Source organism: Rousettus aegyptiacus, unplaced genomic scaffold (assembly GCF_014176215.1).
Source record: "Rousettus aegyptiacus isolate mRouAeg1 unplaced genomic scaffold, mRouAeg1.p scaffold_m13_p_9, whole genome shotgun sequence".
Taxonomy (NCBI): domain Eukaryota; kingdom Metazoa; phylum Chordata; class Mammalia; order Chiroptera; family Pteropodidae; genus Rousettus; species Rousettus aegyptiacus.
The window spans coordinates 103,176,590-103,197,847 of NW_023416312.1; the positions used below are offsets into that span (position 1 = coordinate 103,176,590).

A 21,258-nucleotide genomic window follows, 5' to 3' on the forward strand; every position below is an offset into this window, starting at 1 on the left:
TTTCTTAAGGCCACAGCTTGGGGGCCGCCGACTGCCTTCACACCTGCCCGGGGCCTGCCTGTGCTGAGGGATCTCCTCCCTGGGCCCTTTTCCTTGGCACTCATCCTCAGCCCCTGTGTGGTCTTGGTTGTACCCAGAGGCCCCTGGGGAGAGCCCGTGTGTCATTCGGCAGGAGGCAAGCAGGCAGGCTGGACACGCCACGCTTGGGAACTGTCATGCTCAGAGAATTTCAATTGGCACTGCTGTCCAGTCACAGCCAACTGGTTAACGGTGCTGAGTTTGAATCAGTGACCCGCCTCCAGGTCCCTCCTCCTTAGCTAGCCTCTCTCCCTGGCTCCCTCCCTCCTTCCCTCCCTTGGCCGGCCCTCCAGGAGGCGCCCTGGGTGGAGGCGAGCCGAGCTCTGGACAGCCCCTGCTCTCCGCCTCTCCCCTGTCCGCACACTGCCGGCTGATGGAGCGCAGGGCCAGATCTGGCTCTCGCTGAGCTCCCGGTCCCCTCTAGCCTGATCCCTAGAGAGGGAGACGCCTGTGCCCAGCGCAGCTCTGCCAGGTCCTGCCAGCTCCCCGTGCCCCACCATGCCGCTGCTGGATGTTTTCTGGGCTTGCTTCAGAAAAGTGAAGGTAAGTGCCTGCCCGGCCCCAGCCCACCCCAGCGCTCCAGAGGCAGAGGCAGCTGGGGACCAGCGCACACCGGCCATAAGGCACGCAAGCTTCTGAGACACCTCAGCAGTAGAAAGGCTTGGGTTCAAGTCCCACCTTTGTCATTTAACCAGCTCTGTGAGCTTCTGCTGCCTTCCCACGAAATGAAGCAGGCTAGCTGGCTCTTCTTCATCAAACTTGCCTCTGTTGCCACCGAGGCAGGATTCTGAACCTCTCTGAGCCCGTTTCCTCAGGTTCAAAATGAGGACCATAGCGACACGGCATTTATAGGGTGATGAGGTTGGTGTTATTGTTCGTATATTAAATGTGTGCAAATATAAGAGGTGATGTGTGTAAAGTTCCTAGCATGATGCCTGGCATGTATGTCTCCGCATGAGTAATGGTGACTATTATTACGATCATTATTATTACTGATTTCCATCAACAAATATCAGGTGCCTACTCTGTGCTAGGCGCCATAGCAGTTACACAAGGGCCAAAGGGACATGGCTTCTGTCTTCAGAGAGGATGTAAGAAAACTGACAAATCTTTATCAAGCACCTGCTACCATATGCCAATCACTACGGTAGTCAGTCGGCCAATAGATATTTGTTGAGCGCGTACTATATCGCGGACACAGAATATATCAGAGCAAGACTTTCAAATAACTAGCCTGAGTGTAAGCTGGGATGAGGAAGGGCTGGGACCCTTGCAAGGAGAGATCGCTTCCACCACCGGAAGGGACTTGGAAAGGTTTCACAGGAGGTCACATCTGGGCTGAGCCTGAGGCTCAGAAGGAAGAGAAGAGTTTGTCAGCCCCAAAAGGGGGGAAGGGCATTCCAGGCATGCTTGGCAGAGGGCACTTCGTGAGCAAGACTCTGGAGGCAGTCAAGGGGTGGTGGGTTGGGGAAAGGGCTGGTGTCATGATGCGCCTCAAGTGCAGGGTTCGAGGGTGGAGGACGTAGCGAGGAGGAAGCAGGGGCTGCCTCTCATAGCGTTTGGATTTGACCTGTGCGTTCGTGGGTCCCAGCTGGAGGGAGTCCTGAATGGTTTTCTCTGCAATGCGATGAGAAAAAAGGGAGGATAATGCAGTGCACTTTTCAGAAAGCTAAATTAATTCCACTCAAAAGACTGTTCTTTATTTGGAGATTATTATACCCTTCTCATGGGGGTGAGGTACAAACGAGCTTGCTTTTGTGAAATAGGAGTGAGAGATTTTTAAAATATCTGTCCTGGGAGAAATAAAAAGGTTTGCGACACTCTGACTGGTCCCATATTTATTTATTGAAACATTGTCTTCCTGATCCACGAAATTCCAAAGTCTGGAAGCTGTTGTCTTAGGGGATAGATGGGATTTGCATGAAGCAGGGATATAATTAAATGGATGTTACTTACAAAAGCACTCTGGTGGTCTCGGGTGATGCGGAGCTGTGATGGCGGTGAGGATGGGTGGGAAGGAGAGGATGGGAGATGGAGCTAAAAAAATGAGGAAAGGGCAAGGGGCAAGAGACGGTACCTGAGAGGTTCGACACCCGATTGCCACCACTGTCCACTGCCCTGGTTAACCATTCTGGATGCTTGGTGTGGATTGAAATCTCTTTGCAATGATTATGTTGCTCTTTCAGGCTCCCAGCAAACACTCCCAGCCCATGCCAACCTCCTACAGATTCCTGGGGTAGGAAAGCCCCCAGAAAGGCCAGGGACGTCTACCCCAGGTCCCAGACACGTTCGCTCATGTGCATGTCCACAAACACAGAATGTACGCACTCAGCTACACGCATACACACACATACGTGTGCGCACATGCCATTCAAGCATGCACACAGACACACGCAGAGGCAAACACACAGAAAGGCATATGCACACACAAGCCACAAGCATGCGTTTCATGTCTGCTTTTCCAGTGCTACCACTTCTGGGCTTGTGAGCCCAGTCAAGGGCAAGGGCTGCCGTGAGCCCCCTGCCTCCTCTGAGCCAGGCATCCCGGGAGCACCTTCTTAGGGGCCTGATGGGAACCTGAGCCCCTGCTTCTCACTCTGCATGGAGTTCCTCACCTGCTGGAGAGGTTTGAGGATCAGTGAAACAAATTAACCTCAGATTGCATTCCATCCCCCCACCCAAGACACATGTACACCTACCTACTAACTGTGTACCTTTGAGCGGATCCTCTCTCAGCCTCAGTTTCCTTGTCTGCCAAGCCAGTGTCTGCCTCACACAGATGTCATGACAATTTGGGGAGCTCATGTCTTTAAAGCACCTGGCGTGGAGTAGGTAGGTGGTTGACACACGCGACTTGTTTGAAGCAGATGTGCGAACCATGCACTATGGTTACCAAAGCAAAGAACAAGGTTCTTCCATATTTAGAAACCCCAGGGTTAAGGTCTTAGGTGGCCTTTGCTCTTTTGCCACAGGCCCCACCCCCTACCCCCACCCCCACCCCCGGCCCTCTACTCTGGCCCTGCCTGAGTCTAGGACCAGAAGTGACCCATTGGGGAGCTGAAGGGTGACATTGCAGAAGCCAGGGATACTGGGAAGGTGGCAAGAGGGAGGCCAAGGCCCAGGACTGCTTTAAACTGCTCTGGGAACTAGAGGCAGCCAAGGGCCAAGATGCCTGAATGTGAGACGAACCCAGGATAAATAGTTCCTCACATGTCCGATGTGTCTTCCCTGGAGGCAAGAAGGTGCCGATGGTCTCTCAGCACAACCAAGTGCACAGACGAGTCCCCCCCTGCGGCCTCACGCTTCCCCATGCTCATGCACGGGACTGTTTCGTCGATGTGTCCTCTCGCCCCCTTCCGGCACCTAGGATGGCGAGATGCACATAGCAGGTGCCCACAGCATGGACCCTCTCTCATGTGACTCTCTTCTATCAGGCGGGCGTATCGGTTCCTGGAGGGCAGTGGCCCAGGAGGGGGAGAATCCGGCTGGAACTCCATCTCAACCGGGACCTCTAGCTGGCTTTGAGATGATCAGTACTCCATGCTGTCCCTCAGTTCCTCCCTCTTAGAACGTGGGTAGATGATCACAGAATACCAGAGACGGACAGGCCCATAGAGGTCATCTGCCCCTCCTGCCCCCTCTCGCCTTAAAAACCGCTGATGAGGAAACCGAGGCCCAAGATCAGACGGGGTCAGGACCCAGTTGGATTCCCCCATGGTCTTTGTAATACACCATAATCTCTCTGCTTGTTCTGTGGCAAAATCTGAACACAACTTGCCTCTGGTAGAATTTACAGCGAACCCAGGTGGGGCATTGGGACACAGCCACACACACCCTGCACGGCTTCTATGGGAAGCAAAGCAGATCGTGGACAGAAAAGTCCCTTGTAAACTGGGCGGTCTTGTAGAGCTTAGCTATCCCGTCATGATCCAACAAGGGACACCACGTTTTCCACGAGTCACTGTCCCCACATACCTAGACACACATAAGAGTACATAATCAATTCTTAGTTTTTTGAGAAACCTCCGTACTGTTTTCCATAGAAGGATCTTGAGATAAGAATGCCAAGCAAAATAAACCAGACAGAAAAAGTTGAAAACTACACGGCACAACTGCACAGCATCACTTATATGTGGGACATGAATCTAAAAGCAACAAACAAATGTGACAGACAGACTCATGGACACGGCCAGATGGGAGCGGGGAGGGGAGAAGTAGATGGGGTAAAAGGGGTCCAATGTGTGGTGAGGAAAGAAATCTCACTATGAGTGGTGGACACACTGCAATATATATATATGCCTTACTGTTGAATTGTACTCTTCAAACTTATTGGATTTCGTTAATGTCGCCATAATAAATAAAAAATAATAATTATTAAGGATAAGTGCATATGTACGCGGAGCTTCCTTTGCGCCCACCCAAGGACACCCAAGGACATTCTCGGGCACCCCTCCACAGGCTCATATTCGTGTGCATACGTATGTTCGTGTGAGCAGTCTGCTTGTTCACACCCTGGGTCCCCAGGTCAGCTCACAGCTTCCCGGTGTGGGAATCAACCTAGCAGCAAAGGCTGAGAGCGTGACAATGACTGGTGATTCAGCGGTTTCACTCCCAGCCCCCAGGACATCCCTACTTTTCCAGACCTTTGCCCTTGTCATCCCAAGCAAGACCAATTTGCCACATTCAGTGTGTATTTGCTTTGGGAGGGGCAGGAGGGAGTATAGAAAATGCGGGAGAGCATAGGAATGCATAGAGACCCTGAGACCTTCTGGATGCCATTCCTGCATTCCAAGAGAATGGCCAGATATTGTTGCACACCTCCAACGATGTGGTGCTCACCACCTCCCCAGATAGCCTGTTTCATCTTTGGACGCTACTGCACGGCCCTTCACCAGCCTGAGTTTGTGTGTGTATATCTGAGATTTGTACATACAGCTACCTCTCGATTACTGGATCCAAAGAAAGGAGTTATGACATAGAAACCACTTAGCAAGGCAGTCTACCTCTCTGTCACATCAAGCCTGAGTAGTCTTGAGCAAGCCCACTAAGTCTCATCTGCTGAGCTGCTGAGAGGTGGCAATTAGATTCGAATCCAAAGGGATGATTCATGGAAGGAGAGAGAAGGGAGGCTTCTGCAAAGAAGAGGCAGGTTGCAGACAGGAGAGGGACGAGACAAAGAGCTGGGGACTTGTCCGGATGTAGGGATCGGATATGAATGGCAACGGGAGAAAGGGCCAAAGTGAGACAGTTGCTAATCTGTGTGTGGGAGTTTGACCTTGCTGTACTTGATACGATGAAAAGACCAGGACCTCTAGAGCACGAAGACACGGTGCCAAGCCCTTTACTAGCGGTGTGACGTTGAGAAACTTACTTCATTTCTCTGAGCTTCAGTTTCCTGCCCATAAAGTTATTACGGGGCTTAAATGACTTCATGTGTCTAAATGGCTTAGAGAAGTGCCTGGCACGTAGCAGGCATTTGCCATCGCTATTATTTGTACACTGGGGAATTACAGTTCCTATGTCATGAGGCTGTAGTGGGGATGACATGGACTGATGATGGTGAGGCCTGTTGAGACGTTTGTTTTTGTCTTGAGTGAGATGGTGTGTGTTGGGGGAGTTCCTCAGGCTGAGAATAGCCTTCGGGAATGCCTCCCTTTACTCATTCAACCAGCAGTATATATCCAGGGCCTACTATATGACCCACAATGCATTGGACCCTGGGGAGATCAGTAATAATAGCAAAACAGCTGTAGGGCATCCCCCCTCCCATCCCTAGCTTTCGGTCTCGTGACTATAACCCCCAAGTGCACTGTGGGTAGGTATGACTGATTCAGTCCAGAAAATGTCAAGGTATGAGATGGGTTGCAGGAAGCAAGGCTTTGACTCTGACTTATGTCTTGAACCAAATTCTCACTTTGCCTTCAGCTTCTTTGGTGCCAAAAGCAATCTGATGGGGGGCTGCTAGGGGACATAGCTGACCGTACGGCTGGCAGAAAAGGCTGCAGATGAGCAATGCAAGTACTTTTATTCTCATCATCCTCGTTTTACTGACACACAGAAAGGTTTGGAAACTCATCCAAGGTCACACAGCTCTTAAGTGATAAACTTGGGATTTTAAACCCAGATAATCTAGGTCTAAAGTCCATCTTCTATCCGCCATGTTTACATCACCTGTGCCTCAGTTTCTCCACCTATAAGATGAGGGGCTTACATGCGTTTTTCTCTGAGAGTCCTTCCGTTTCTGCCCTCCTCATTATATTTCACATATACTTCTCTGAACATCCAGGCCAAGCGAAGGAAAAAAAACAAAACCTCCCAAATGTCAGTGATTTCCACTGAAGGTCCCTGGGGAGGGGAGGGGAGCCTGGACTCAGGGAAATGAGCCTGCACTGGAGGCCAGTCCTCCCTGCGGCCACTAGAGCCTGAGAACAGCTGGAGGCTTGGGAAGTCTGGGAGCCAGGGCTTGGCCTGCATTTCCAAGTCACCAGTAACAGTCACAGGGGACAGCAGCTCAGGCGGCCTGGCCTGGGGTGTGAGGTCAGAGGTTTCACCGTGAGGTGGGGCAGTAGAACTCCTTGGGCTGCTGCTGCCATCACCAGGGACCTTGGAGTCCAGTTTTATATTTGATCCAAGTTGGGCAGTGGGGCTTGAGGCCCTGGAAATGGGCGTGGGCTGACTCAGCCCGGCCTTTCCTGTACCCCGGGCCGGGTCACCCTGGGAGCTTGAGAGAAGAATGTGCTGTGGTGATATAATGCAGTAGCTGCTGGAAACGGGACACTGAGCCTCCTTTTCCTTGTCAGCTGCACGGGGAGAATATTCCCTGGTTCACAAGTGATTGCGGCGACGACATATGTGAAAGGACCTGCCACATAGTAGGTGCTCAGTAAATCTGAGTTAAATCTGAGGAGACTTTATTGATTGCCCTAGGCGACTCGGGGTCCATTGCTTGTGCCTTCAGTTTTCTCACCTGCCTGCGAGAGCCTAGAATCGGGGACAGTAGGAAGCACTGATGTTGCGACCCGAGGCTCGGGAAGGGGGTTGTTTAGGTCACCATATTCCTCCTCTCTTCACGGCTGGTCAGTCTAGTTCACAGTCTGGAAGGGCTCCCAAGCTCTGGGCAGGAAGGAGGGTCCCCGCTGGCCGGTGGGAAAGTTCAGTCTTTGGGATATGACATTCCTGAGATTATCCAGAGAACCCCTGGGGGTTGCAGCTGCTCACTCAGTCCCCTCCCTGGCTGTGGAGGCGGGAGGACAGTGAGTAGGGTCCAAGGCCGGAGAAGGTGAGGGCTGAGGACTGGGGAAGGACAGGCAGCAGGGAATGAAGGTGGAAAGGGTCCACGGGGTGAGCTCTAGAATGATATGCAGACCGGCATTCGTGAGGGTACGGGTTGGAGGCTCTTTCAGGCATGGGCAAGTGGGTATTATACCACGCTAGTCCTGGGGGGGTAGGCGAGGGCAGTGGGTCTATGGGAGGCCCCGCGCTCCAAGCCAGTAGGGACAGCTCAAACCCTCGGAGAGAGGACAAAGAGGGATAGACTCTCTGGGGATTCCTTGAAAGCTAGTCCCAGACTCTGCATTCTACAAAGACTTTCTAGAAGTCATTTCTTCCATTGCAGAGAATGCCCCCAAACCTCTTCCTTGTGGTGGGATGATACAATTGTCAGGGACCCACCTGTCATTACAGGTAACGAATCTGAAGCCAAGCTAAGAATTGGTAAAAGGCCCAAATGCCTCTGTTGGTGGGGCCTGATGGCAGGTTCAGTCCAGACCGGGCCCTCGCACCACCCTCCAGGTACGCCAGCTGTCTGCGTCCCGGCTGTGACCTCCTCCGAGGACTCAGGCTGTGTCTCATCTACCCTCGTGTCCAGCCCAACACAGCCCTGTTCTAGGCGCAGCCTTCAGGAGCTGGCTGAGTGCGTGGAAGGCAGATATGCAATCATGCGTGCACAAGGGGCCGAAGCCACCGCATCCACTCCCAGCAGAGAGACCCCAAGAGACAGAAGGCTCAGCTCCCCAGGGGTCTGGAAGCCTGCTCCCCACCATGGCCATCGGTTGTCTGTGTTGGCAGAACACGGCTGGGCCTGGGGGCGATGGTGGCCCACTCGGAGGAAGGGAGGAAGGGAGGGTCGGGCTGTGAATGGGGCTCTGTGTGGCTCCGCCAAGAGGGCTGGGGGAGGCTGGAATGCGAGGAACGTGCTCTCATGACTGGCCCCAGGCCGGGGCCTGTGGCACAGGGCTGGCCGGGGAACTGAGGGGAAACAGAGAAAGCAGGCATGGATCGCGGGACAAGGGTGCAGGCCGAGCAGCGAGGACGCTGGGGAGAGCAAGTTCCATTCCAGCCACGATGGCCGATGGCCGAGGAGTCCTGGGGTCCGAAGGAAACCTGTCAGGAGCATTTACAGCTTGGCTCTGAGCTGCCCCTGTCAGAGCTCCCCACTTCTCATGCAGAAGCCAGCTTTCTGCTCCCCACAACCCTAACGTTAGCCCTGACGCTCACTTTTTCCAAGATGATTCTCTTTTTCTCTCAAAAACTCCTGTTCTGCGGGTGGATGAGACAGGAATCCACGCACTTGTCCAGGCAAGAAGCCTTGAATCCATCCTGGATTCCTGTCTCCTCCACCCGCAGCCTATTGGTGACTTTGGTCCTACCGTGTAAATGGCTCATATATCGGTCCCTCCCCCTCCACCCCAAAGACCCCTGCCCCAGTCAGCTCTGCCCTCCCTGGCTCCAGTTTTCCCTAACCTCCCACCCTCATTCCCAATCTATTCTTTACTCAACAGGTAGAGTAACAGTCTGAAATATAAATCTGACTATATTCGTCCCTTGTTTAGGCCTCTTCGATGGCTCCCTATTGGACTCCGGAAAAGGTTCAAGTTCTTTCACATGACCAATGAGGTCCTTCATGATCCGGTCGTCACCCGCTGCTCCAGACTCGCTCCTCACACTCTCTGCCACTCTGCTCTTTGGCTAGACGGTGCACAGTTCCTCGAAGCACACCTCCCTGCCCGTCTCTGTGCCCTCTCTTGCCATGCTCTTTGCCCCCGTGTCTGCCTGAGCGACAACTCACTATTCATCCTTCAAGACCTGTTCCAGATGCCGCTTCCTTCTCCAACGTCCTCGTGACAACGCACCTGCATTTCCGGGGACGAATCACTCTCTCTGCTTGGTCCCACAAGGCTTTATACTTTGCAATAATAGGACTTACACGTGCAGTTGTGATGATTCGTGCATGCGCCCTGCCCCTTCCCAATTTGGCCGTGAATTCCCCAAGGGCTGGGAGTGCCTGATGTAGCTGAATCCCTGAGTACCCAGCACACGGCCTGGCCCTGAGGAGGCTCATAGTGAGTGAATGAATGAGTGAGTGAATGAATGACCCACAAGATGGGAAAACTGTCGCCACTCATAAAGGTCTTCTTCCAGAAAGGTGGTCTCTGTGACTGCCAGACAGCTGACTGCTGGGTTCAGAGCCCCCAAGTGAGAAGAATAAGACCTACCATGCAGACTGTTTGTGACGGTCAAACAAGGTCACTTATTTGTAATCTGTAAACTCCTGTGTAAATGTAAAGCCTAATTAGCTCCCGAACTACCTTTAATTCTGTTATACCTATGACGGCTTGGGCGGGGGGAGGTTGGGAGAAGAGGGAATTTCATAAGAAGAGAACAGGACTGCAGAGTCACAGTCTGTCCTACCAGTCGGTTTATCTCCTAATTTCCCAGAATTGTCACATTTAGGACTACACGGACGGCTGCCCCTTCCTCTCCCACTGGGTCACCCTTTCCTTTTTACTCCCCTTTTATCAATCGCAAAGAATCGTATTGACTTGTTTAAACTGAAACAGGTCTACTTTGTAGCGTTGCAGGGGAATGTCATAGCTGTCTCTCTCTATTGCTCTTTCTCCATTTTCACACCTATGTCATTCCAGAATTTTCCATTTCCCTCACACTAACATCCTTCAGGGGCTCTGTCAATGAAGACTCGGGGTCACAGCTTACCCCTCCCCTCTCCTGTGGCCGGGAGTGGGTTGAAGATTTACCAGGTTGTCTTCTGCTCTGTCGGGTGGCTCTGACCTTTAGCATTTGAGAGTGATCTAGGGCTGAGCCTAATCCCCCAGGATTAGAAATCATTGATGTCTGCACCTGGTGTGGCAATCATTGTTCAGGGGATAACAGAGACGACAAATACGGTGACAAACTCCTTTCCTGATAACCTTTTGGTTGGTTTAGAGGCTGGCTGCATAGAGGTAGGCAGACCTTTCTATCTCTAAGAACCTTTTTTTCTTTTCTTCTGGGAGGTCCGCCTGCTTCGACTCTAGCTCCACAATCCATTCCGCACACGAGTGAGCATTCTGAGATGGAAGTCAGATCCGCTCATTCTCCCATTCTACCCTCTCCAGTGGCTACCTAGTATCATTTAAATCAAAGCCAAGATCCTCACCCTGGCCTTCGGGCTCTGCATAATTTGGCCCCTGCCCTTCTCTTCAACCTCTGCCCGGAATGTTCTGCACTTAGATAGTCACATTCGAGCTTGTCCTGTCCTATCACGCTCTACCTCATCCTGTTTTTCAAAGTCTCTCCTTGTGGGCCACAGAAAAGATCTTATACACTCCTCTGGAGCCCTGATTTTTTTTTCAAGGGGTTTATTTGGGCAGACCAGGGGGCAAGGAGGCTCTGCATCTAAAATGTGTTAGGCCTCTTGGTGGTGAAGCGTGGCTTCTGCTGGCGACGAAGGACCCAGTGGGGCAGCGAGAACTTGATCTTGGAGTCGTGGAACTGCTTGACTGCCAGTCGGCGGCACTTGCTGGCCTCAGTCTCCTCCATCTTCATGATCTGGATTAAGTGGGCATGGGCACGGTGCCGTCCCCCATGTCTCGTAGCACAGGGTGACAGCGCCTTCAGCTGTCAGGTCACGATATTCCCCGTACATGTTGTGGGTGACGCTTCGGGAGTCGTAGCACAGCCATATGCCACAGTTCGTAGAGGGAGGATTTCTCGAACGCTTGCCCGCAGTGGACGATTTCCCCTGAACACTTCGCCATCTTCTGCAGTTGAGACAGAGTAGCAGCGCCCCCCATGCACCTTGTATTCTCACAGTGCGCCTGAGGCCATCAGAGCTCTCTCGCCGCATTCCCCTCCACCCGCACAAAAAAGTGGAGCCCTCATTTCTTTAAACTAGAAGTGACTGCAACTATAATCGGGTGCTCAGACAATCACGAAGGGTTGAAGGACAGCCAAAAGCTAGGGCAAGGTTGAACGACAGGTTTCATCTCCTAAACAATACCAAACCTTCAGGACCAGGGAGGTGGTTGTCACATCTAATGCATAGAAACCAACACAGAGAGTCAAGCAAAAGGAAGAAACGAAGCAATATCTTACATAGGACGGAACAAGTTATAAAACCCGAGAATGTCTCCACACGCTTTCTGATGCTCCAGCATTGAGCGACTGACGTGGTGTGACACCCTTAATCCGGGATGAGGTGGATGCCCCCGCTTTGAGTGTCCTGGGGGGGAAATGTGCAGAGGTGGAAATTCAGGCTTCTCAGGAGGCCTCTGCTTACAGCACGCAGCTGGGAAGGACATCTCATTACTGCTTCTGATGAGGTGCCCAACTGGTGCCATGGTATGTGTGTGTAGCGGGGGCAGATTCTTACCTCCAGACTGGGCTTGCTTCTCCACTGGGCCTTTTATGGTCACTGTGAAGGAAGGAGGAGGATGCCATATTACAGTAGGACAAGGGTAAAAGTCTAGGCTCCCCACTTTGCCTTATCTGAGAGTGGAGGCCATGGTTTTTGACAGTAGAGGCAGGTGATTCTTCTCTGAAAGTTTTCTATCTTGTTGGGCTTTTGCCTTTCCTGGCCCCTTGGCTAGAGAGAACGAGCTTTCCCTGACGTTTTGTGTTTCCAGGTTTCTAGTTTTTCCAGCACATGCTCTGGAATAAATTAGACAAAAAGCCCAGGAAATCCACGGCCCAGTTATTCTTCAGGTTCTGAGGTCCTTTTGGAGTCTTATGTTTGTTTTATATGTATGATGTTCATAGATTTCAGTTGCACTTAGTAAAAAAAAAAATAGGGAAAAGTGTATCCACTTAGTTTTTTCCTGGAAATGGAAGTTCAAATATATTGATTTATAAAATATACTTCTTGCCTTAGCCTAAACAATAAGCCAAGAAGAGAAATAAAAAGCGCGTGGATTGGTGGGAGGTGCGGGAGAAAAAAATGAAACTGCCCCTATTCCTATCTATGTAGAAAACCCAAAGAATCTATAAAACAATTTTTAGAACAAATCAGTTTAGCAAGGTCGTAAGTTATAAGGTCAACACGTGGAAAACAAATCTAATTTCTATGTACTAGCTATGTAAGCCTAGAATCTAAAAAATATTTTAAAGAAACTACCATAAAATACCATAAAACGCAATCACCTTAGAAAATTGAGAGAGTTAGAAATATTACAAAGCATGTATAGAATCTACATATTGAAAACTAAAAAAAGGTAATGAAAGAAAGAAAGATCTAAATAAGTGGAAAAGAGGTTTCTCCTTTTGCTTCTTAGTGATGTCTGAAATTTTCTTATTTATTTGTTTGTCTAGCTGTTTATTATTTGTCTCGCTCCATGAAGACAGGGCCCTTACCTGTCTAGATCATTGCTACATCCTTAACATCTAACATAGTATTTGTTGAATGCATAAATTTATAATGTGCTTTACTATTTAACAAAGTGCTTCCAGGTATATTAATTTCTCACAAAGCCTGTGAGGTCGGGATTATTACTATCCTATAGGGGCTGATGGATGAAGAAACTGAGGTTCAAGAGGTTATATCCAATGTCACGTAATCATTAAGAAGAGGAAGGTGACCCTGAACTTGAGTTTTTCAATTCTAAACACTGCTCTTTCTAGCAACGCACCTCGCTTCTAACCGGGTCGATGTCAGACGCGGTATGTGCCAAGCCAACCTGCCCGATTCACCGAGCATCGCTATTGGCAGGCCTGGGAACGGCGCTGTGAGCTGTGCGGACTGTGTCCAGTCTCCTGACTTGCGGGCGCTCCCTACTCTCTGAGAGTGAAGGGAACCAGCGGAGTCAGCCAGCTGAGTGGGACAAAGTATTGCGAGCCAAGTAGTCAGGAGTCTGTGCTTCCAGGCTCCGCTTGCTCCCTACTTGTACTTCCTTTCCCCTTTTCTGCAGGCCTCAGTGTGTCTTTCTATAAAATGGGTCAATCGAACTTGCTGACTTTAAAGATCCCTCCCAGTTCTGACTGTACGTGCCTCTGCAATGCCTTGACTTCTCCTCTGTTTCCTTTGCAGTGCTTCCCGTCGCTGCGGGGGAGGAAGAATGTGGGTAAGTGTGTGAGGTGGGGCTCATGGGTGGCATGCCGCGGGACCGAGCTTCTCAGTGCTCTGATCAGGCTGGCCGATCAGGTTCCTGGCAGTGGACCTAACGGCTTAGTCGCAAAATGTGGAGATGGCCTCTCTGTCTCCCTCTAGTGGGCATTGGGTTCCTGGACGCTTCTGGCCTGGCCTTTGGGAAGCGAGAGAGCGCGCTGAGCTTCTAACTACTCTGATGGAGCGTGTTCTCTGGACAGGGGCTAGGGAAGGATCTCCTGGAAGAACTGTCAGCGGGCGGCAGCCACCCTTGTTTTCTGAGGCCTTTTTCCCACTGGGAAGTATATTAAGGGTGGGAGGGGTGCTGGGAAAGGGAACAGGTAAGTGGGGGGCGAAGGAAAGAGACTTGCCATTTGAGAGTCATTGTCTGCGGTATTCCCACCATTTGCTTTATCTGGAAGGTTTCCAAGAGGCTAAGGACCGGCGGGGTGCATTTCTATAGCCTTGAGGGAAAAACAATTCCATCTTTTCTCCAACAAGTTTCTTTGAGCCTGACTCCCTGTCTGCCTTGTGCCTCTGGTGTCCTACTTGGGTGTGGACAGGTGGGTGGCATTCTGGGAGCATCTCCCTTTGTTTGAGGAGGACACAGTCATCTAGACTGAAGGGGTCCCCAAACCCCGGGCTGTGCATCGGTATCGGTCCGTGGCCTGTGAGGAACCGGGCCGCACAGTCGGAGGTGAGTGGTGGGCGGGCGAGGGAAGCTGCATCTGCACCTGCAGCCGCTCCCCAGCGCCGGCATCACCGCCTCAGCTCCGCCTCAGGTCATCAGGTGTTAGGTTCTCATAGGAGCACTGGTCCCTGGTGCCACAAAGGTTGGGGACCTCTGCTCTAGAGGAAGAGGACTGCTCTGGGGAGGAAAAGAAAAAAAGATATTGGCCAGGAACGAATGCACTACCAGAGCCAAAACTGGCATCGACTGGGCTTTGCCGAAGTTAGCTAGGCCACGTGGGGTCCAGGCCGCCCTCAGCCACTCCTGTCAGCTTCAGTTTTTCATCATGAAGAGCTCGTAATTTGAATGAGCATGGTTCTTCGGTGGCAGTTAGGGTTGGAAACAGAGAGGCACCAATTGACAGGTGGCATGCTAAGGGCCTGTGCGAGATCCTGAGGACCTCTCCCACAGGTTGGAGCTGCTTTGGGCACAGTCTTACCGGGAGACAGAGATGGGATCTGGTGACTTTGCGAGGACTTTTCCACCCCAGGACCCTGAGTTCTTGGGTGGTAGCTGCTAAAAAAGAAGAAGCGCCAGCAGGGCGAGGTGTTTATTTGCATTGCCATGACAGCGGATGAGAGGGGACCTATTTTGATGCAGGAACACTGCTTTGATCAGCACGCCGCAGACATCTGCTTCCCCACCCCCCGCCTCCTCCACCCATCACCATTCCACGGCTTCTTGCTGAGCACAGTTCCTGCTTTGCAGCAGAGACTTCTGGGGGCACAAGATCTGCGAGCTGCCCATACTGGGGGCAGGACAAACTTCTCCATTTCAGAGACACCAGCTGCAAAAGCTAAAAAGAAGCCCTCAGGCCCTGAAATAGTGACCCCCCTCCAGACGAAGGCACTTGCAGCTGCCAAGTCGCCTCATTACAATGTCTGTGCCAGGCTGAGTAGCCAGTGCTGAATCCTGGGAGGGTGGGCACCGGGTGGCTGAGTGGTCTGTGGCTTCCAGCAGACAGAGGAGTGACTTTTAGGGGGCGGAGCCAAGCAGAAGACATTACCACCTGCTGAGCTGAGCTAGGACTTTTTTTTTTTTTGCTAATTCTTTAGGTTAAAGTTTGAAAAAGTCTATTTAAGGGCAAATATGAACACATTGTTTTAGGCTGATCCAAGGACAATCTGACACAAATTATGCACTGCGTGAGCCAAGGCAAAGAACATCCTCTCTCTGGCTCAGTGTCCATATCTATAAAATGGAGCAATTTATTGCATGGTGCTCTTGTACGGATCATAAGAGGCAGTACATTACAAACTTCAAAGAGCTAAACAAATGGGATGAGGTCTGAGAGGCAGCTCGGTGAGGGAACAGGACTCTGGATGTGTTGTGTTGTTTATTTTTGGACTAGGTAATGCCTTCAGGTGTTTCTAAATTGAAAAGGCACAAAAGTAAAGTCTTCTCGCTTCCGTCTCTCACCCACCCAGCAGTCCTCTTGGAGATGACCGATGTTACCAGCTTCTTGGGTGGAGGGGAGCGTGTAGACAGGGCAGGAAATGTGAGACAGTGGTGGAATAAACGTTAGTTTGGGAGTCAAGAGGCCTGGGATCCAGTTTTGACCATGCCGCTCAAGGTTGTATGATCTTAAGAACCTTCCCCTCTCTGACCTTCCATGTTCCAGCTGCCCTTGAGCCTGTGGTGTTCTCGTATACCGTTCTTACGAGCGCGGTCCAGCACGGTAGTATAGAGGCGCTGGAGGAGAGGACCGACCAGGGAGTCTTCAAGAAAAAGCTGGGACACTGGCTCAAAGCCGACAGTTGCATCCGATTTGCATGTGTAATCTTCTTCCTGTTAAGTTCAGTCTATCCAAGTTTTCTCTGAAACACTACTGCTTTTGTTTTAAGTTGTGTCATTGACAGAGCAAACCTTTGGCATTGTCTTCATAGGAGAACATTAGAAATGTCCAACCGGTTTTCACATATATAGGCCTGCCCAGGCCCAGGGGGACGGCCTGAATGACCTTTGATGGTGCTACTGTCATAATCCCAGAATCCACCTGTACAGTTTTCCAGTTTTACTTATTCAATGACTGAATTCACAATCTTTTTCATCATTTCCTCGTACGCCATTGTATGCTTATTATTTTTCTTTAAATCAACCAATTTTAAGCCATAACCTCACTCTAAGCTGTAATATCTATGAAGTTAAGGTTTGAGGTACTCATTACATCTTTCCTAACACATATTAAATTCTATATGTATCTATCACAATTCAAGACATCAGCACATCGCTCTGAATCAACCAGTGTATATAACGATATCAAGCAAAGGGAAACACAGAGCTGGCCATGGCGATGCAAGCCAACAGGTCAGGAGGAAGTTCAGACATTGGGGGCTCACTCCAGGTGATGCGCTGCTTGCTCTCGGGCTCTCTGCATCATTTCATAGTTTTTCCAACAAGTCCTCCCACCATGTTGCTTAAGCATGAATTGCTCCTGAGATGGAAATAAGTTTCGGAGCCTAAAAGGAACCTTCTCCCTCCAAACAAAATCCTCTGTTGTGAACTGCCTCGCAGGTATTGAAGTGGGAACCCTTGATCCGGGAACCAGAAACTGTAGCTTTCGATTTTGGCTCTGCCCTTTGCCAGCTGTATGACCTTGGGCCCATCCCTTCCCCTGTCTGGCCTTAGTGTCCCTGACTCTAAAATGGATGGTTTGGTCTAAATGACTTCTGAGGCATCTTGCTGCTCTGAAATCCAGTGACTCCATCACTTCTACACCCCACACTTCTGCTTAGCCCATCAGCTCCCCTTCCCAGTGGACCACAGAGGTGAGGCTGCCGACCTGCCCTTCCACCTCCCTTGCACCAGATCCTCCCCAGGCCCCTTGCTCCCAATACACAAAGCTCCTTTGTTGCCCGAGGCCATTCAGGGCTTCTCTCCAGGCTCCTGCCGAAGTGGCTGAGGCAACCTGGGGGGTATTAGTTGGCCTGTAACAAGAGCCCCAGTCTTCAACCCAACTGGCTCCAGCCTGGCTGCAGGTCTGGCCTCAGCACCAGACCCCTCCCTCCAGCTCTGAGGGGATGGGGAGACCACTCTAAAAGGAAGAACATAGAAACAATACATTATTTTCTATTGGGCATCACTTCCAAAGTTCAGGAGGGCAATAGACTGAAATTCTGAGCCTATGAAAATCATCAGAATAATAATTCAGTTGACTTCCTTGCTCTTGAAAATGATGAAATAATTCCTGTGACTAATTATTGACAGATCTGGTCATTTTGCCTTTGCTGTTGTTTGAAGAACACTTGCAGGGCATAGCTTATTTACCATTTGACAGATATTTTACACGGCAATGTGAAATAGTGGAAAGATCTACTTACTTAGGGAGTATCTGGAATTGATTATCATTTAAGACAGGAAATCTTTCAACCATGATCTATAGTGCATCCCGCCAAGGCAAAAACACAGTGGACTGTGAGTTGAGAATTCTAAGATCTAATTCACGGTCTGACATTAATTCCTTCTGTGACCTTGAGTTACTTATCTTCCCTTCCTGGGCCTCAGTTTCCTTGTCTGAAAAATGAGAAAGTTGAACTAGAAGGTCCCAAGGTCCTCTGTACTCTGACTCCATCTCCCGCCCGTGCCAGAGTCAGACCAAAAGGAGGGAGAGGCAGGGATGGGGTCAGTGCAAAGGGCAATTTCAAGATGTTCTTTGGGATGGGGGAAAGATTTGCAGACCTGCGGAGGAGTATAACAGTTTCCTTCGGGGCCAAAAGAGGTTGGGAAGCCCAGGTTCCAGATGCAGGAGTGCATAACAGAAAGTCAGGCCCAGGCTTACAGATGCAGATGAGCTGATTGTTTTGAGGCTCAGCCTGGTTGGCCATTTTCACAGTAGGGGCTAATCTAGATGGGAGTAAAGGCTGCACTACATAAGATGGTTCCCCGGGGGCTGGGGAAGGAACGTGAATTGCAAATGGAGTGACAGGTCTGGAAAAGACCTGTGAAGTGCTATTTCGACACTTCCACCAGAAGGTCTCATGAATGCTTCACACTCAACACTGCAGATCATAATTCTTTATCCTTCCCCTGGGAATCTTCTCCTTCTCCAGGACTCTGTTTCTTGGTTAATGCACCATCATCCACCCAGTCACTCAAGAAGGAATCATGGAAATCACCTGGCCTCCTCCATTTCTCTCATTTGCTGCCATCCAGTCGCCAGATTATACCCGTAAAACTTCTCTGTGATATTTCCTGAATCTTCCCCTCTTTTCCACCAACACTATCATAGCCCTCCATCTTGGCCTTTAGCAACTCTGGCATGGATGTTTGCTACAGCTACCAAACTGGTCTCCCTGCCACCGTGGTTTCCCTTCCAGTCCACCTGCCGTACTGCTGCCAGAGTTCTCTCTTTAAAACAGAAAGTTGATCATGCTCAAAAACCTTTGATGGTTCTCTACCTTTGGTCAAAGCCCAACTTCATTGCATTGGCATTCGAGGTCCTTTAGAACTTAAACAACCTATCTTTCTTGCTTCATCTCTCATCATATCTCCACGTTTCTGAGTCCCATGGAGCAACATGCTGATTTCTATATGTACAATGAACTCTCATACTAGACTCTCCACTGGGTGTGTCTTTGCCAACCCCTCTACTTGGCCCGCTAAGCTGTCCTCTGGCTTCCCTCCCCATCTTCTCCATATTTCCATTATAACACATCACAGTCTTCTGAATTGGTCTTTTTTCTTTCCTGTTTCTCCCATAGACCACGAGCTTTTGGTGTACAAGGGCTACATCTGACCGGCCCCCGTATTCCCAGAACTAAGCACAGGACCTCACATAAACAATGAATCTGCCAGGGATTGTCTTTCACTTTTAATGACTTCTTCCTCTCAGCAAAACTTTCTTCCCTATCATTTCAGCTCTGAGCTAGCTATTACAGGTTGACACAGAGCCCCTACTTGTTCCAGATGACAAATTGTTTTGAGACAGCCTTCAGGGTTTAGTAATTCTAGTTCATGGTGCAGATCCATGTAAAACACATTTCTACCAAACCTTTGAAACTTGGAGTTAGCCCTACATCCCAAGGCAGGAAGGACGCTTAAGCATGATATTAATCAGTGGTTTTCAAATCGATACTGAGGAACTCTAGAGTCCCCAGAGATTCCTTGGGGAAAATGAGGGCAGAACAGAGTTGAGGGTTGCTTCATTCAACCAAATCTATTTTACATTTGGAGATTACATGAAGATTTCTTCTGCAGACTATAGTTGGCTACATAAAAGTAGATGTTGGAGACCACTGCTCTATTCCAATACTCAGATGGCTAACGGGTTCCCTTTTAAACCATTTCTGCTATGTGCCCACTTGGGCTCAGATCAAACTCTCATTCTCTACTCAGTTGAATGTTATTTTTTATATCGAGCCCAAATCTGCCTCACAACTTCCACCCAGCGGTCCTGGTAGCTCATACGGTCCCATGCTCTCATTTGCAGTTGGGACACCTGAAGCCCAGAGAAGTTAGGCGATCAATCTGCACAACAGTTGACAGCTTGCTGGTGGTGAAACCGAGATTAGAACCCAAGTCCCCACTCGTCTATAATGTCCTGCCAAGAATTCGTCCTTCCCTAGAGTGAGCAGCTCCAGCTCCTAGAATGATCTCTCACAGTCCTGACGACTCTTCCCTAAACTTACTCCCAATTGTCAGTCACCAATGGGCTGAAGATCATCAGCTCCCGTGGTTACGCTCCATGGCTCCCGGGCTTTGGTCAGCCATGGTAAAGGCAAAGGTGAAAGGAAGCAAACTGGTGTCAGAAGTAGAGCTGCTCGCTCCCCAGAGCCTTTCTCCTGTCCTCCTCCTCTTTCCATAGGACCAAGTTCCATTCGAACAGCCCTCCTCCCAAGCAGGGGCAGCTTTCAAAGGCCCCATCTGACCTGTTTGCTAGAGAGTCCTGCTGTGTGACCTTCTACATCCCAAACGCAGAAACAGGAAGAGCTGGTTTGGTTTGCATTTTGAGAAGAAAAATAAAAACATAGGAAGTAGAGCTCCTGAGAACAGAGGCTTCCAGCTCTGTGTCCCCTGCCCCTGGAGCAGGAGATTTCAAGAGAGAACATTCCTCAGGGGAAGGGAACGACCTCGTTATTGAAAACAAGATGCAAAGCCCTCTAAGGTTTGGGAAGACGAAAAGGCCAAAAGGAGACTTTTAAGGAGGGAAAGGGAGTCCTTTCAGGATCCCCAGCCCTCCCCCCTTTTGCACCACTTGCGGCTGTCATCCTTTGATCTCACTGCTGTTATCGCCACATCTGGCCCCCAGAGATGCCCTGCTCCCTTTAACCTATGGCCCAAGAGAAAGGCCAAGCCACTTTTCTTCTTTCCTCGAGGATCATCAAAGTAGGCTGGCTCTCAGAAGCTTCCTTTAAAATTAAGAAGAAAACAGACATAAATTAATTATAAGACACGCAAATGTCAGAATAACATTCAGGCTTTACAAAGTACGTGCTTCTCGTCTTAAAATGTCAGCAAGAGCAGGGCAGTGCTTTGCCAGCCTCCAAAGATCGCTCAGGTTAACTACTCCATAGTCCCACATGAGCTGCCGTAAATTTGCCTCCTCTGAGCTCCCTTGTTTCCACTGACAGACACTAAAAGGGCCAACGCCGAAGGTCGTTTACAAAAGAAACCTTCCAGAACCCCACCGATCCTTTCTAGTTCTGGATTCTGGGATGTAGAACATCATTTACAGGCAGTTAGCGGAATAAAAGCATAGATCATTTGGGTGCTGAAGAAACAGGGCCTTGAAGGAAAAATGACACATGCACGTAGCCTCTTTACCGCACTCTTAGTTTTGCAAAGTAACAACAAGTTCGCTGCCTCTTGCTTCTCAACAGGGGCTACGTGTCCCTCCTGGGCCACAGCCGAGCAGAACTTCTTGGAAGATGTTTTCCAAATCATCTGCTTGAAATGACCTGTCTTCCCTAAAAGATCCGGGGACAACACAGCCTTTCTTTTAATTAAAACCTTCATATATATACAAGCTATGGGAGAACACACTCAATTCACATGAATTGTAAGCTAAAAGTGGAGACTTCTGAGAAATTTCTCACTTGTGGCAAAGGCACAGGCAACCCCAGCGCCTTGGGGCTCTGTAGGAAATGTTCAGTCA

General features: G+C 50.1%; 1 protein-coding gene and 1 pseudogene across 1 annotated transcript in view; one reads left to right on the forward strand and one right to left on the reverse strand.

The window, feature by feature from the left end:
• The first annotated feature begins 431 nt into the window (after positions 1-431).
• Positions 432-21,258, forward strand: part of STARD8 (StAR related lipid transfer domain containing 8) — a 68,105-nt gene continuing 47,278 nt past the window's right edge. Inside the window, exons 1-2 of the mRNA XM_016158205.2 lie at positions 432-621; positions 13,379-13,412. Coding sequence (XP_016013691.2) covers positions 577-621; positions 13,379-13,412 — 79 coding nt within the window. The 5' untranslated portion in view covers positions 432-576. The remainder of the gene's footprint in view (positions 622-13,378; positions 13,413-21,258) is intronic.
• LOC107517461 lies at positions 10,753-11,150 on the reverse strand (annotated as a pseudogene).